General features: G+C 41.6%; 1 protein-coding gene across 50 annotated transcripts in view; it reads right to left on the bottom strand.

Annotated features, from left to right (window-relative positions):
* The window catches only part of cast (calpastatin), a 108356-nt gene that overhangs the window by 71725 nt on the left and 19755 nt on the right, over positions 1 to 16876 (bottom strand). For 41 of the 50 annotated variants that reach the window (XM_042324694.1, XM_042324703.1, XM_042324705.1 and 38 more), the window contains exons 1-2: positions 13659 to 13816; positions 4931 to 5026 (exon numbers count right to left, since the gene is read on the bottom strand). The exons of 2 other annotated variants lie outside the window; for them this stretch is intronic. In XM_042324694.1, the coding sequence (XP_042180628.1) occupies positions 4931 to 5026; positions 13659 to 13733 (171 nt within the window). In that variant the 5' untranslated portion in view covers positions 13734 to 13816. Of the gene's footprint in view, positions 1 to 1107; positions 1268 to 4930; positions 5027 to 13658; positions 13817 to 16876 lie in introns of those variants that run through there. 7 more of the 50 variants (XM_042324713.1, XM_042324741.1, XM_042324743.1 and 4 more) reach the window with 5 other exon arrangements.

The raw sequence follows: 16876 nt of genomic DNA, 5'->3' as shown, positions 1-16876 counted from the left end.
AGCAAGTGACGTCACCGATTGAAACGCTATTTAGCGCACACCACCGCTAACTAAGCTAGCCGTTTCACATCCGTTACACCTGGACGTATGCTTTGTCTTGCAAAGATGTCATTCAGTAATATTTGACTCTGTCAAACACCGCATACTTCCTGGGGTGGGTATAATTTTTGTTACATTCCAACAAGAATGTTCCAAAAAACTTCGTAAATAACAAGGATGCCAGCAAACATCGCATACAAAGTAACATGATCAATTCACCTAGCTAACTACCTGCCGAATAGGCATCAACTCACCACGTTGCTTATTCTTAATGTTTGTCCATAGGCTACCAGAGTGAGGACAGACAATTTTCGGAATAAACGCGGTGAGTGAAAAACTTAACAAAATTGCCCACTCCCTACCCGGTATCTTATTCTGCCGCTATACAATTTTGTATGCGTTGTTTGTTGGCAACCTTGTTATTTACGAGGTTTTTGGAACGGATTCCGGTTAGAACGTTTCACAGATTATAACCACCCTACTTCCTGTTGTCATAAGCATAATTAATATTATTTTTCACAATGGATCGTCTCGTATTTCAAAATGTCACATCAGCAATATGGTAATTGACTCAGGCAGAATGTGTGTGTGTGTAAATAAAATTATGTTCGCTCTTAGTTTCAAAGGCTCCAGTTGTCTCTGCCCTGTCTGAATTTCTAGAATCTGTGAATGTTGAGAATGTTTTTGAGTGTAAATAAAATCGACACCTTCAGTAGTACTCTGATGACAGCAAGTCTAATTGAATGACTAAGCAATTTGCCTCCAAGCAATGCATACACATCTCTGTATTTTCCCCTAGGTCACGTACAGCTGTATTGAGCTCTTTGCCAAGTTTCTTCGATAACATGTAAAGGACATGTACAGATCAGAAGCCCCATGGTCTCGTCTGAGTGATTTAAGTAACATATGTGGTGGATATGTCTGCTCATGAAAGATAAAACAGAACGTCACTCATCAGAAGTGTCTGCCACTTCGGTGATATTACAAACCCTCAAACTAAATCGATAGAGTGGCACCAAGAGAGAAAACCACAACACATACACAGGAAAACTGTGTTTAGGTACATACCATAGATTTGAGTGTATCCTGTATTTATCTGGGTAATCCCAAACTGTCCCGGGGCCAGGTTAATTTAGATTCACTTTGGATTAAGTATACGATTGACACACAAAACACAGACTAGAGAAAACAAACTTCTGCTCCTCCGACTAGGATAAACCCGAAAGGTCAATTCTGTTCAATCCCCTCCCCCTTTTCCAACAAGGAAGTGACGCTCCCTGAAAGTGACTCAGCCTGGACCTGATTGGTCGAAAGAGGACACTGCCCTCCTTTCATAAGGATAGCCAAGCAAGACCCGTCAATTTCCATTTGTAAGGGAACGTTTGGGTTGAGTCTTCTGACTGGGGGTGTGTGCGTATATGGAGGTAGGCGCAGCAGCACAGAAATACAGATACAACAGCCTACATGTAGAAACAAGTAATGAGGTCACTTCCAGGTAAAAGGTCCCTTGAGCAGCAACGTGAAGTTCATGGGAGCATGTCAAATTGGGTGTCAAATGAGAGCTAAGAGTCTATTTCTTTATTTCTAATTAAGGTATATATATATATAAATAAACCATTTTCCTTCCTAAAAATAAGGAACAGCAAAGGCTTTGAGTTTGGGTCAGATTTAAAAGGGGTCTTAGAAAACATCTATCAGAAAAAAAGTGTTAAGGTTTTAGAAATACATCAAAACGCGATAATGTTGAAAGACCCCTGCCAACTAATATCAACACTTATATTTAGTTTTGGATAAATGTTTTTGCCTTCTGTAAGTGAAACATTGTCTTGTGCCTTGAAATTCCGTTACCAAAAACCCACATTTACAGATATTTTCTCATGTCTCTCTCATGAGGGAGGATAATGAAAGTTCACAGTAGTAACAAGTAAAGGTAAACCTAGCAATTAATTAGTGTTTTTACTGATATCAATTTTGTTTATTAATTTTTAACTGATTAAGACTCAATTCGTTACCATTGTTTTTGAAAAATAGGTAACGTAATTTCTGCAATTGAATTGGCTACAATGGGAAATCATAGTAATCACAACAGTCGGGTTAACAAGTTTGGACAGCAGAGTACAGTAAAGAAAAGTAGAGTATAGTACACAGTAGAGCACACGAGCTGAGTACACTATAAGGTACTGTGTTGTACTGAACTATGCTCTACTTTACTGTACTTTACTAAACTCTACTGTACTATACTCTACTGTAATCTACTGTACTGAACTCTAATCTACTTTACTGTTATATGCTGTGATGTACTCTACTGTGCTGTACTTTGATGTCCAAACTTGTGAAACTTGGTTCCGATTTGGTCCAGTCCGAACCAACCAAATTTGGTCTTGTTTGGAACAGAGCTCATTAATATAATAGCCAGTGTTTAGAATAATACTGAAATATGCACAAAGTAGGATATTGCATATTTACACCTTTGTGTACCTATTTAGGATACATCACCATGAAGAGAATGACATTCATTTGCATAATTATGCATTTCTGCGTAGTACAGATCAAGGACCCATGATGTCATTTTGTTACAGCAACTCTGTTACCAGGTGTAAATCCAATTCACTTACTGTAGTTCAATGACCAATGTATATTTTTTCACAGTCCATTTGTCATGTCATAGCTGACCCCAATTCTATCTACAGACATTGTTGAATCTTAGTTTGGAGCAGATATTTACGTTTTTGGAAAACGTGGACACAAAAAAAACTGAGGGAGATTTGAACAAATTTCGGTTACCAAACTTTGCACCTAAACACTTCTTCCAGTAAATGTGCTCTTGTAAAATGTTCTGTGTATTGTTAAAAGTAGTCATTGTGTGTAGAGTTGTATGCTTTGTTAAACTTTGAAATCAATGTTTTTTGTTTGGTATACATTTTTAAGTGAAAAATCTGAACAGTTACTGTGGAATTGCCCATGATGATAAAGTAATAAAATATGATATGCTATTTAGCTGACACTTTTATCCAAAGCAGTCTTACATGCATACATATTTCATATAGGTTGCCTAAGCAGGAACTGAACCGACGACCCTGGTGTTGCCTGGCCATGCTCTACCAACTAAGCTACAGAGGACCAAATCCTATGTGGAGTGAAGGTAATCGACATATAGTTGATGGTGATAGAGATGGGTATAGCCAAAGCAGTCTGGGCAGAGGTGGTTTGCTGCAAGGTCTGTCTGTCTGGCAGCAATAGGGTGTGTCTGATACACTCACTGCTTAGGAATCTGAACTGCAGTGTCTAAAAAACAGCCAGAGCGAGAAAAGTGGGAGAAAGTGAGAGAACATGATGAGGGAGAAAAGAGAGGCATATAAATACAGACAGAAAGATATTAAGAACGAGACAAAAGGAGAGAGAAATAGGGAGTGAAAGAGAGAGAGGGAGCATCGCATGCAGCCTCTAGCACAAACTGCACCCTTTATACAGAGAAGCAATGGTTGGGGGGAGAGAGAAAGAGCAGAGCTAAGTGTATGCTAAGGAAAAGCGGGAGGAGGGAGGAAGGGGAAAGAGAGCAAGGGGACTGGAGGGGGGATGAGAGAGAGGACATTTTAGAAAATAATGGAGACCCAAACACAAGCACAGCCACGCTGTCTCTCTATGCAAAACAATTGTCAAAGACCTTATTGTAGCTACTATGAAAACACACAGAAAAATGTAGCAATGGGACATTAGCCAAGCCTTAAGTAAGAGTGTGGAACAACATGTTTACACACTACCATGTCATATGAGCTTTGATTTAATTGATTCATAAACATATTGCAAAACTTGTTTGCTTGACTCCTCAGATAGAAGGCAACTTCTTAAACAATCTATTTTCTAAGATGAGGAACCACTATATGTAAAAGTGTTAAACTGAGTAGAGCCTGTCTAGCAGGGTGGCTCCCCCTAGTGTCCAGACACAGTATGGCACCTGGGCAAAATGAGTGGAAGTTATTGTAAACTACAGATCTGAGTGTGTTTTAAAGTGAACAAATTCTATTTCATTCTAAGGGGAAATCCTCAGAACCATTGTAGTGTGACATCCCTTCAATGCACCTTATCCCTTCAAGCTTAATTTGTTATTGTTACTTTGTATCTGTGAAGGTGTTTTAATGACAATTATACAACGGGTGGGTCTAATCCTAAATGCTGATAGGTTAAAACCACATTCCAGACAGAGTCTATTCTACAAGTTACCACCAGCTAAAAAATCTATGATGTTAAAATGCCTATTTACTCTGTTCCATCTGACCAATATATCCTCCAAACACCAGCTTCTCGGGCATTTTCACTTAAAGATATAATCTAAAGTACAATACATGTAATGTTCTCAGCCAACGTTTGTTGACAATGAAACATGGAAGATAGAAAGGGCTAGATGAAAATGAACAGATCAGGCAGAACTTGTTTTGGGTGGTCCATGTTGCTCTGGGCGGTTTTATGATGACGCAGCTACAGACAGGGGACCTGATGAAAGGTTCCACCCAAGTAAAGCTCACACCCTGATGAGTTGTTTGCTGTTGCCATGCCTTTCACTTGTTTTATGTAATAACATCATGTAATACCTATGCAGTGTTTCCCAGACGTTTGTCCTGGATCTGAAGGCTCTGCATTGTGTCTGTAGTCCTCCAACCGGATTGGATCTAAAAAAAACATCCTTAAAGGAAAACTGAACAGACCACTGAACTCTCTTCTTGCTATGTACTCGCTGCCCTTAGCATTTATTTGTGTTTTATTTGTGTTGAGGGATCTGAGGAAAAATCGCCTCCATTTTTATCTTCCCTACTGACTCTAGCGTTTTACACAGTGCGTGCATTTCCACTAGTGTGTGTGCATGCGTGCATGTGTGTAGGCGTGGCATGCTTACACTGGGGTGGAACAACTCGGGTGGGAACGACTCACTCGGTAACTCTTGGTAACCTTTGGGCGCTTTCTTAAAGCATTGACAGCAGTCAAAAGCAGGCTGTTGCAGTCAAGGGAGAAACAAAAAGTTGCTGGTTAGTTGTATTCTAGGCTCACAAAATGGCAGTGGTAATATGCTTCCATTGTTTCTAAAAGTTTTTTGTTAGAATGTCAAAATAAACTCTAACCTCCATATTATCCTTACACACTCACAAACTGGATATCCCAATGGTTGGCGAGAGAGCTTTCTTATTTGAATCTGTCATAACTTGTAAATCTCGCTAGAAAGTTTGCTCCGTTTCAGTCACATCCACGTGAGTTGAGCAAACCCCCTAGTTATTGGTAGACAATTGTGTTCGAGAGCATAAAATTCATGATGGATACATGAGTCAGTCCGCAGTCGACCTCGACCATGGCCATTATGTAGGCGATGGATGCATGGTGCTGTTGATGAGGAACAACTGCAGAAACTTGCAGCAAACATAAAAAACTGCATTACCCTCGATCATGTGGTTCTTGTAACGCTCATGCAGATGTAGTTCAATAACTTTTATCCTCATAATGCAACACACATTGAAAGTTGCTGATTAGCAACTGCACAATATTGATGCTCTCCAATGCACCCCTTATCTCTGTTGACAACTGAGTGGTTGGCCAAAGTATGGCCCACCCATCCCAGGGGAGTAGACAAATCAGATTACTTGGCCTGCATCAGGAACAAATCAGTGCAGGTGAGAGGGTCCAGTCGATAAGGTTTTGTTTCTAGGGAGACACTAGGCAAACAGTGTGTACTCAGCAACGTTATACCCTAGCTAACAATCATGGGCCGGAACAAAGCACAGTCAATGAGGGTCTAAACAGAATAAAATACAACAAAACACAGAATAAACTACAATATATGTATAATATATCTAATATATGTATCTCTACAGGTCAAAATGTGTGTTTGGAACAAAGGGATGAGCCTTCTCATAGAGAAAACTGGAAGTTACTCAATCTGTTCAGGAGACCAGCCTTGTTCAACAATAGATAAAAGCTGTCCTATATCTCTCTCCTACAGTACAGAGTACAGCCAATCAGGCCACTATATGTAGTTCATGTACATTCAACACCATAAATAACAATAAGTATGTTGTCTGTCAGGTAGTGCCACCCTAAATACACACAAAGAATCCCAATTTCACGATGGAGACACATATACTTTCAAACAGATAAGTACACATAAGTATACTTTTTATTGAATAATATCACAAAATACACACATGTAAACACACAAATGTGTGTCAGGGCGGCAGGTAGACTAGTGGTTAGTGTTGGGCCAGTAACCGAAAGGTTGCTAGATTGAATCCCTGAGCTGACAAGGTACAAATATGTTGTTCTGCCTCTGAACAAAGCAGTAAACCCACTGTTCCTAGGCCGTCATTGTAAATAAGAATTTGTTCTTAACTGACTTGCCTAGTTTTTAAATAAAGGTTAAAAAAATGTACACACACTAGTCAGTCTTCACATTGTCACAGCTGTCAAGTCATTTATCTCTGATAAGTAAATAAAACACAGATGTGTAGTTCTGTCATGCAGGTGAATACTCAAAAGACAATTGTCTTGAAAAATCTCCTTCTGTTGAACATGCATTGACTGACTGGCTACATAAGTGTCAATGTCTCTCTCTCTCTCTCTCTCTCTCTCTCTCTCTCTCTGTCTGTCTGTCTGTCTGTCTGTCTGTCTGTCTGTCTGTCTGTCTGTCTGTCTGTCTGTCTGTCTGTCTGTCTGTCTGTCTGTCTGTCTGTCTGTCTGTCTGTCTGTATGTATGTATCGTGTCTTTGGAATCCATAATTTGAAGACTGTTATTTTTATCAAATAAATTCTCTGTAATTATTATTATGTGATTAAACTAATCAATAAAAACTCATATGTAATTAAGTAGGAAGTCGGGGCACCAAGGAAAATCTTCAGATTGCCAAGTTAGAATTTTCCTAATATAACTTTTCAGATATTTTAATATCTGATCAATTAGTCTTCTAATTAATGAATTATTCTTTACCTCACGTTAGTCTCATTGTCACACCCTGACCATAGTTTGCTTTGTATGTTTCTATGTTTTGTTTGGTCAGGGTGTGATCTGAGTGGGCATTCTATGTTGTGTGTCTAGTTTGTCTGTTTCTGTGTTTGGCCTGATATGGTTCTCAATCAGAGGCAGGAGTTTGTCCTTGTCTCTGATTGGGAACCATATTTAGGTAGCCTGTTTGGTGTTGGGTGTTGTGGGTGATTGTCTCCTGTGTCAGTTTTTGTACCACACGGGACTGGTTGCGGGTTTTCACATTTATTGTTTTGTAGTTTGTTCATGTATAGTTTTTCTTATTAAAAAAACCATGAACTTGAACCACGCTGCGTATTGGTCCGCCTCTCCTTCGACGGAAGAACCCCGTTACAGAATCACCCACCACAACAGGACCAAGTGGCGTGGTGACAGGCAGTTGCAGCAGGAGCAGTGCGAGGAGTACTGGACATGGGAGGATGAGTTGGATGGAAAAGGACCCTGGGCACAGCCTGGAGAATATCGCCGCCCCATAGAAGAGCTGGAGGCGGCGATGGCGGAAAGGCGCTGGTATGAGGAGGCAGCACGGCGACGTGGATGGAAGCCCGAAAGTTAGCCCCACAAATTTCTTGGGAGGGGGGGGGCACACAGGAAGTGTGGCAAAGCCAGGTAGGAGACCTGCGCCAACTTCCTGTGCTTACCGGGGGCCTAGAGAGACGGGGCAGGCACCGTGTTATGCTGTGAAACGCACGGTGTCCCCAGTGCGGGTGCATAGCCCGGTGCGGTACATTCCAGCTCCGTGTATCGGCCGGGTTAGAGTGGGCATCGAGCCAAGTGCTATGAAGCCGGCTCTACACATCTGGTCTCCAGTGTGTCTCCTTGGGCCGGCTTACATGGCACCAGCCTTGCGCATGGTGTCCCCGGTTCGCCTGCATAGCCCAGTGCGGGCTATTCCACCTCGCCGCACTGGCAGGGCGACCGGGAGCATTCAACCAGGTAAGGTTGGGCAGGCACGGTGCTCAAGAGCTCCAGTGCGCCTGCACGGTCCGGTTTATCCGGTACCACCTCCACGCACCAGCCCTCCGGTGGCAGCCCCCCGCACCAGGCTGTCTCTCCGTTTCATCCCTACAGCTGCTCCCGCCTGTCCGGCGCTTCCGGAGTCTCCCGCCTGTCCGGCGCTGCCGGAGTCTGAGGCACCAGAGCCCCTCAGCCCTGAGGCGCCAGAGCTTCCGCCCCTCTGTCCCGAGCTGCTCCTCTGTCCCGAGCTGCCCCTCTGTCCAGTGGGTTCATTTAGAGGGGTCGCCGTGGGTAGGAGGCCACGGAAGCGGACAATGGGGCGGACTAAGACTATGGTGAAGTGGGGGCCACGTCCAGCACCAGAGCCGCCACCGCGGACAGATGCCCACCCAGACCCTCCCCAATAGGTTCAGGTTTTGAGGCCAGAGTCCGCAGCTTGGGGGGGGGGGTGTACTGTCACACCCTGACCATAGTTTGCTTTGTATGTTTCTATGTTTTGTTTGGTCAAGGTGTGATCTGAGTGGGCATTCTATGTTTTTTGTCTGTTCCTGTGTTTGGCCTGATATGGTTCTCAATCAGAGGCAGGTGTTAATCATTGTCTCTGATTGGGAACCATATTTAGGTAGCCTGTTTGGTGTTGTGGGTGATTGTCTCCTGTGTCAGTGTTTGTACCACACGGGACTGGTTTCGGGTTTTCACATGTATTGTTTTGTAGTTTGTTCATGTATAGTTTCTCTTATTAAAAAAACCTTGAACTTCAACCACGCTGCGTATTGGTCCGTCTCTCCTTCGACGGAAGAACCCCGTTACACTCATTCCAAACGTTTTAAATTGTTGGTTATCTGCACGAACCCAGCCTTTACTATGAATCATCCATACATCAATTGTCTTAATTTATTTACTAACTAAATAATCACAGAAATGCATAAACAAACAACAATTATGGTTTCAAGGAAATGATAGGGGAGGTTCCCCAGTGGGCTAAGCCGATTTGGTGGACAAAGGGAAGTGTGTGTGGACTGAGAAGGGCGGGAATTACAAGAGTCACTACACAGTTGATAATTATTAATTGAAATGCTAATCCTTTGCACATTAACGCTCACTCATTTGGGAATAATTGGGATCATATATATTTACGTTCAGTGTGTCGTCGTGATCCCTGTTTGAATCGTCCGTCTTTCTGTTGGGAAGTTCATCTGATCGTCTCTGCTCCCATGAAGTCTCTCGTGATATCGATAGTCTCAGAGTTTAACCATTTCCAACCGTGTAGCCAATGCTCCACGTGGTTTGGTTAGGAATTCAACAACCATAGCATATATTGAGGTTTTTGGTGGTCTCTACTCAAACCTTTGCTCCCTCAGCTGACCGAGAGTATGCATGGCCTAAAGAGGATTTCTTCAGGTGGGGATTTTATTCGGAACAGTAGAAAAGGGCTGTCCCATGAGCCAGATCATGTCTGTGCTCACAGGGGCGGGCCAATGACTTAGTTAAACTTTGAAGGGAATACAATTATCTTACATTAATGGTTCAACATCACCATACATCATTTCACAAATAGTTTCATCTTTACTCATTCATTTTATACAATAATTAGATGCAAACATAACGGAAGGTCCTGTATAAACAGAGTTCTGGTAATGTGGCTGTATTGTCTTTCAATGAGGTCACAACATGAAACAAAACGGACTGGGTCGTAGCAGGCTTCTCCACCGAACAGTCACCAAAACATGGATATTGTTCAGTTCTCAAGTTCTGTGATGTAGAAGAAGTTCCTTTGTTCTACTGTGAAACTCTCTCTCTATATATACTGCCTGGCAATGAGGAGAGAGTCTCCTCTAGGAATTTAGACCTGAGATAACAGAACCTGGGTGTAGGGGGAAGAGAGAGTTGGTGAGAGAGAGGGGGATGGTACTCGCTATACTCATGATATATGTCTGTCTGTCTGTCTGCCTTAATTTAATTCAGGGTTAGCAGTGTGGTTAAGTTTAAAATCAGATTTTATGACTTTGTGGCTGTGCCAGCTAGTGACCACTCCACATAGCTGCCTCCAGTGCATGAGTAATTTCAATAAATGCCAACCTGCATTACCTCAACACTTTACAGGGCGTGTGATTACTCAGGACATTGCCTGTCCATTCCTGTTAAATTAAAATATATCTGGTACCAGCAAATAGAGCTGTCCTTTTGCCAAGATCACCTATCAGTGGCAATGAAGGAAAGGAACAAGGGAAGGATGCGAAAGGAAGCAAGGAAAGGAAGTTATCTTAGAGTATTGGGACAGAGCCAGGGTTTGCCTCAACCATAATAGATGGAAATAGACAAGAGAACAAACGAGCAAGTGAAGTCAAATGCCATGTTGTTCAACGCCCTGGTAAACAGCACATTCTCAGGTAAGCCCAAAGGCTTGGAAACCCTCCCAGAGGTGCTTTTATACAACCAGAGCATGAGAGAGCCACTGAGCATGTCATTATTGGATCATCAGTCAGGCTCAAGCCAAACTGACGGTGGAACGAGAAATCTAAAGGCTGGACTGTCTTTCTGATGCACACAGAAACACATAGTACTGAATGTATTCAAAGGGAAACACAAAAACACACACACACACACCTCAGGATATCACAGATATTTCCACATGCTGGAATACAGATCCCTCCCCTCTTTACAGCTCTGGTCAGCACAACAGACAGACACATCCACACATTAGAGCTCTGGTCAATACAACAGACACATCCACACATTAGAGCTCTGGTCAATACAACAGACACATCCACACATTAGAGCTCTGGTCAATACAAGACACATCCACACATTAGAGCTCTGGTCAAATCAACAGACACATCCACACATTGCCACAAAACGGGCCTTTACTTAACTGGATCTATAATAGGCCTTTACATTTTTGGTGTGAATATGTTCCTATATTCATTGTGTAACATGACTTGAGATCCATGTAAACAATACTGTGTCGATATATTAGATGTTAGAGAAGCAACAGATTTAAATACATACAGCATATATTGTGAAAAGCATGTTTTGTACAGCTTAAAGTTATATAGTTACATGCTGAATGTGTGATTAGGAAATGTATTGGGTATGTGTATCACAGACACATTTCCCCTGTGGCTGTTTCCTGTGTGTGTGATGAAAGCAGCAGATGATTCTGAGCCTGAATGGCAGAGGGCACAGTCAGTATGTTGACAACAAAAGTCTGGGAAAGTACCCCAACTAGCCCAAAGCAGAGCCAAGAATCCCCCCAAAACACAAGAAACAGAGCAAGCAAATAGTCAAATGCCATGTTGTTCAATGCCCTGGTAAACAGCACATTCTCAGGTAAGCCCAAAGGCTTGGAAACCCTCCCAGAGGTGCTTTTATACAACCAGAGCATAAGAGAGCCACTGAGCATGTCATTATTGCAAATTTATAACACAAAACTGATACTTGTGTTATCATACAAATACTACCAGAACACATGCACAAATACTAACATACCCAACTCATAAGCAACTGTAACTAAAAAAAAACATGGGAACTATTTTCAAAAACATGCCTGAACATATTCCACTATTAGAATTATACACATGTAACAGGGTTGGTCATGTTTCCACTCCCCACTGCAGAAATATGTATTCAATGTTCTTGTATTTCTATTGGTTAATGTGTCTATCATAATAAACACCTATTCAATGTTGCACCATGACAAATAACCAAACATTAAGGAATAGAACATTATCTGCTCATACTGGCCCTTAAGTCACAAAGTAAACCCATAATGCATGACCAGGTAATTTATTTATATTTTACCTTTATTTAGCTAGGCAAGTCAGTTAAGAAGAAATTCTTATTTGCAATGACAGCCTAGGAACTGGATTAACTGGTTAACTGCCTTGTTCAGGGGCAGAACAACATATTTTTACCTTGTCAGCTTGGGGATTTGATCTAGCAACCTTCCCGTTTCTAGTCCCAACTCCTTAACCGCTAGGCTACCTGCCACCCCAATAATAATAATGTATGACCAGGTAATGTATTACCAGGTAATAATCCATCTGCAGGTAATAATGTATGTCCAGGTAATAATGTATGACCAGGTAATAGTGTATGACCAGATAATAATGTATGATCAGGTAATAATGTATGTCCAGATAATAGTGTATGACCAGGTAATAATGCATGATCAGGTAATAATGTATGTCCAGGTAATAATGTATGACCAGGTAATAGTGTATGACCAGATAATAATGTATGATCAGGTAATAATGTATGTCCAGATAATAGTGTATGACCAGGTAATAATGCATGATCAGGTAATAATGTATGTCCAGATAATGGTGTATGACCAGGTAATAATGTATGTCCAGGTAATAATGTATGTCCAGATAATGGTGTATGTCCAGGTAATAATGTATGTCCAGATAATGGTGTATGTCCAGGTAATAATGTATGTCCAGGTAATGGTGTATGACCAGGTAATAATGTATGTCCAGATATAATGTATGACCAGATAATGGTGTATGACCAGGTAATAATGTATGTCCAGATAATGGTGTATGTGCAGGTAATAATGTATGTCCAGATAATGGTGTATATCCAGGTAATAATGTATGTCCAGATAATGGTGTATGACCAGGTAATAATGTATGTCCAGATATAATGTATGACCAGATAATGGTGTATGACCAGGTAATAATTTATGATCAGGTAATAGTGTATGACCAGGTAATAATAATAATGATGGTAAAAATAGTTAAATATATTTGATTGGTTGATTGTATCATACCCTAACCAACACAAACACACACACACACACACACACACACACACAAAAATGGGCAAATGAATAAACTACAGAGACTGACGCATTGACATAACTGGAAGCAACACACTTTGCTGGGCCATGTGAAGAGCACAGACCTTGTCTTCGCCTTGGTGCAATATCCTCTATCCATGACAACAGTACAGACTGTACTGTTCTTCTGTTCAGAGGTTGACAGACTTCAACTACCATGACTTTCAATGCTTCAGACATAGACACACTGACACAACTGGAAGCAACACATACTTTTGCTGGTGCTATGTGAAGAGCACAGCAAAGCTTTTGTCTTTGTCTCAGTTTAATATAATACAGACTGTTCTGTATTCCAACGCCACTTCTCTTCCCTCCTCCTCTAAGCTCGAGCAGGGTGTATTCATTACGTCTTGCAACAGAAACCTTTTACCATTTAATTAAGAACCAAATGGAAGCAAATAGAGAAAACGTAACAAAACGGGGAGGTACTTACCTGAATTTATCCAATAGAAACTCTTGTTTTAGTTGCAAAACATTTTCCATTCGGAGTAAACGGTTTCTGTTGCAAAACGTTTAATGAATACACCCCAGGGAAAGATGTCTGACTTGGATTAATGCCAGCAAAACTTTTTGCCTTCCCATGTAAGCACGCTACTAAACATACAAAACAATACACACACACACACACACACATTAAAGAGCTCTCATTCACAAATACAGACACGCACGCATCCATGGACACCTTTTCACGGACGTAAACTTTCTTTATGCTAAAAACACACTTGCTCCAACTTGTGCACACACACACACACAGACACCTCTCTAACCTGTGAGCAGAGTTGCATTATGAAAGCTCACCTGTTGTTCCACGGCCACATCCTGTAAGGCTTGATTGTCCCGAGGAGCTCGGATCACGCTGAGTAACTGGCCCATGTTCACCGTCTGTCTGTGTGAGTGTATGTGTCTGACTGTTCCTACTCTGTACCTACTCTGTGAACTGCAGCATGGTTCCCAGCCTTGATCAGGGAAGGGGAGGGAACAGGGAGAAGGGGCAGGGAGCAGAACAGGGGTAAGGGGAAGGGGAGGGAACAGGGAGAAAAGGGGAGGGACAGGGAGCAGAGCAGGGGTAAAGGGAAGGCACACATAGCAGTCAGTAAGACCTGGGTTCAAATCATTTCAAATCATTTTTCAATCCTTTTTTTTATAGCTTGCATGGCTTAAAGAACCAATGAAAAAAGTCAGACTGCAAACCCTGCCCATCTGGCACTCAGTTAGACAAAATAAACGCTCAAAAGTATTTAAAAGATGACAGATAGTATTTGAACCCAGGTCTGCATTTAGTAGAGCTTGAGCTATAAAGAGAAAGAATCTGATAGAGGAGTGACACCACCTGACAACCGGCCACATCTGAGTACCTTCTCAGAGAAGACCGACATGTGTGAGCACACACATACACCAATAAATAAAAATGCACATACATGAACACACCCAAACACACAAATGTGCATACACGCACTGTGCTAAAATGCACTGACAGGAAAGAAACCCATAAAACCATAAATTCACACATAAACCTATACAGCAAACAGCCTTATCCACAGAGGAAAAGCACACGCCCTCTTCCACATGGAATACAACTTATACAATCACTAAGCAACAAGAGATAAGTTGTGCAAACAACAGGACAAGCTCATTACGTGGAGGAGGAGGAGGAGGCAGGGGCATTTTTTCTATCAAAATATGGCCAAGTTCAACTTGGACTTTCTAGACTGTGTTATCATAACCACCAATGGTTAGAGGCTCCTGGAAGAGGATAGCATTCCACTGTCGGGAGACTAGCACACAGAATCAAAACAAAGAAGTCACATAGCTTCTATTGCAGCTTCTCAGTAGCTATGCTTAGTTCTTGGGTGTGCAAAGATCTGCGACAAATAGCTCTGTGAGGACTGGAGGTATGGGTGTTTCCTTTACCTGTCTTCATTCGACTCGCTTGTCTTAAACCAACAACTTTTAATTTGATGTGAGTCCTCAATGTGACGCCTATTCACAAAATTTGAATAGTTCGTATGTCAAAAACATGGTGTTCGTCCATAGTCCTGGTCTATATACAATGCAATGTGCTTTGAGTGGACTGTAGATAAAGGGAACGCAAACAAGTTCGACATAAATGTAAATATCCACCTGCCTTGCATGCAGGTATTGCACGTGAAGGCATCCGTTCTAGTATCTATTATCTTTCCGTCATGCCAAAAGCAGAATTTAAGACAAGATTGTGGTGTAATTATAACTGCTGAGAGTGCACAGAACAATCCCCTCACTCCATTTTATCGCAGAGAAATATACCTAATCCATGACCTCACTATGTTCCTGTGGGTAATCTTTGGGTGGGGAGGGTAGACAATGCAGTCTCTGAGTGAGTCATTGTGACAGAATGACAGAACACTTGATCTGTGTCCTTTGTCCCTCAGAAGTGAATTACCAGGTGTAGTCTCCGTATTAAACTACTAGCTAGGTGTAGTCTCAGTATTAAACTACTAGCTAGGTGTAGTCTCAGTATTAAACTACTAGCTAGGTGTAGTCTCTGTATTAAACTACTAGCTAGGTGTAGTCTCCGTATTAAACTACTAGCTAGGTGTAGTCTCCGTATTAAACTACTAGCTAGGTGTAGTCTCCGTATTAAACTACTAGCTAGGTGTAGTCTCTGTATTAAACTACTAGCTAGGTGTAGTCTCCGTATTAAACTACTAGCTAGGTGTAGTCTCTGTATTAAACTACTAGCTAGGTGTAGTCTCCGTATTAAACTACTAGCTAGGTGTAGTCTCTGTATTAAACTACTAGCTAGGTGTAGTCTCCGTATTAAACTACTAGCTAGGTGTAGTCTCAGTATTAAACTACTAGCTAGGTGTAGTCTCAGTATTAAACTACTAGCTAGGTGTAGTCTCCGTATTAAACTACTAGCTAGGTGTAGTCTCAGTATTAAACTACTAGCTAGGTGTAGTCTCCGTATTAAACTACTAGCTAGGTGTAGTCTCCGTATTAAACTACTAGCTAGGTGTAGTCTCTGTATTAAACTACTAGCTAGGTGTAGTCACTGTATTAAACTACTAGCTAGGTGTAGTCTCCGTATTAAACTACTAGCTAGGTGTAGTCTCCGTATTAAACTACTAGCTAGGTGTAGTCTCTGTATTAAACTACTAGGAGCAGTTCTAATACTGACCACGAGGCACCTTAGTCAATAGTTACAGTGCCTTGCGAAAGTATTCGGCCCCCTTGAACTTTGCGACCTTTTGCCACATTTCAGGCTTCAAACATAATGATATAAAACTGTATTTTTTTGTGAAGAATCAACAACAAGTGGGACACAATCATGAAGTGGAACGACATTTATTGGATATTTCAAACTTTTTTAACAAATCAAAAACTGAAAAATTGGGCATGCAAAATTATTCAGCCCCCTTAAGTTAATACTTTGTAGCGCCACCTTTTGCTGCGATTACAGCTCTAAGTCGCTTGGGGTATGTCTCTATCAGTTTTGCACATCGAGAGACTGAAATTTTTTCCCCATTCCTCCTTGCAAAACAGCTCGAGCTCAGTGAGGTTGGATGGAGAGCATTTGTGAACAGCAGTTTTCAGTTCTTTCCACAGATTCTCGATTGGATTCAGGTCTGGACTTTGACTTGGCCATTCTAACACCTGGATATGTTTATTTTTTAACCATTCCATTGTAGATTTTGCTTTATGTTTTGGAACATTGTCTTGTTGGAAGACAAATCTCCGTCCCAGTCTCAGGTCTTTTGCAGACTCCATCAGGTTTTCTTCCAGAATGGTCCTGTATTTGGCTCCATCCATCTTCCCATCAATTTTAACCATCTTCCCTGTCCCTGCTGAAGAAAAGCAGGCCCAAACCATGATGCTGCCACCACCATGTTTGACAGTGGGGATGTTGTGTTCAGGGTGATGAGCTGTGTTGCTTTTACGCCAAACATAACGTTTTGCATTGTTGCCAAAAAGGTCCATTTTGGTTTCATCTGACCAGAGCACCTTCTTCCACATGTTTGGTGTGTCTCCCAGGTGGC

The sequence above is a fragment of the Oncorhynchus tshawytscha genome, linkage group LG07, assembly GCF_018296145.1.
Source record: "Oncorhynchus tshawytscha isolate Ot180627B linkage group LG07, Otsh_v2.0, whole genome shotgun sequence".
NCBI classification, from domain to species: Eukaryota; Metazoa; Chordata; class Actinopteri; order Salmoniformes; family Salmonidae; genus Oncorhynchus; species Oncorhynchus tshawytscha.
This window is presented reverse-complemented; position numbering and strand designations above follow the sequence as displayed.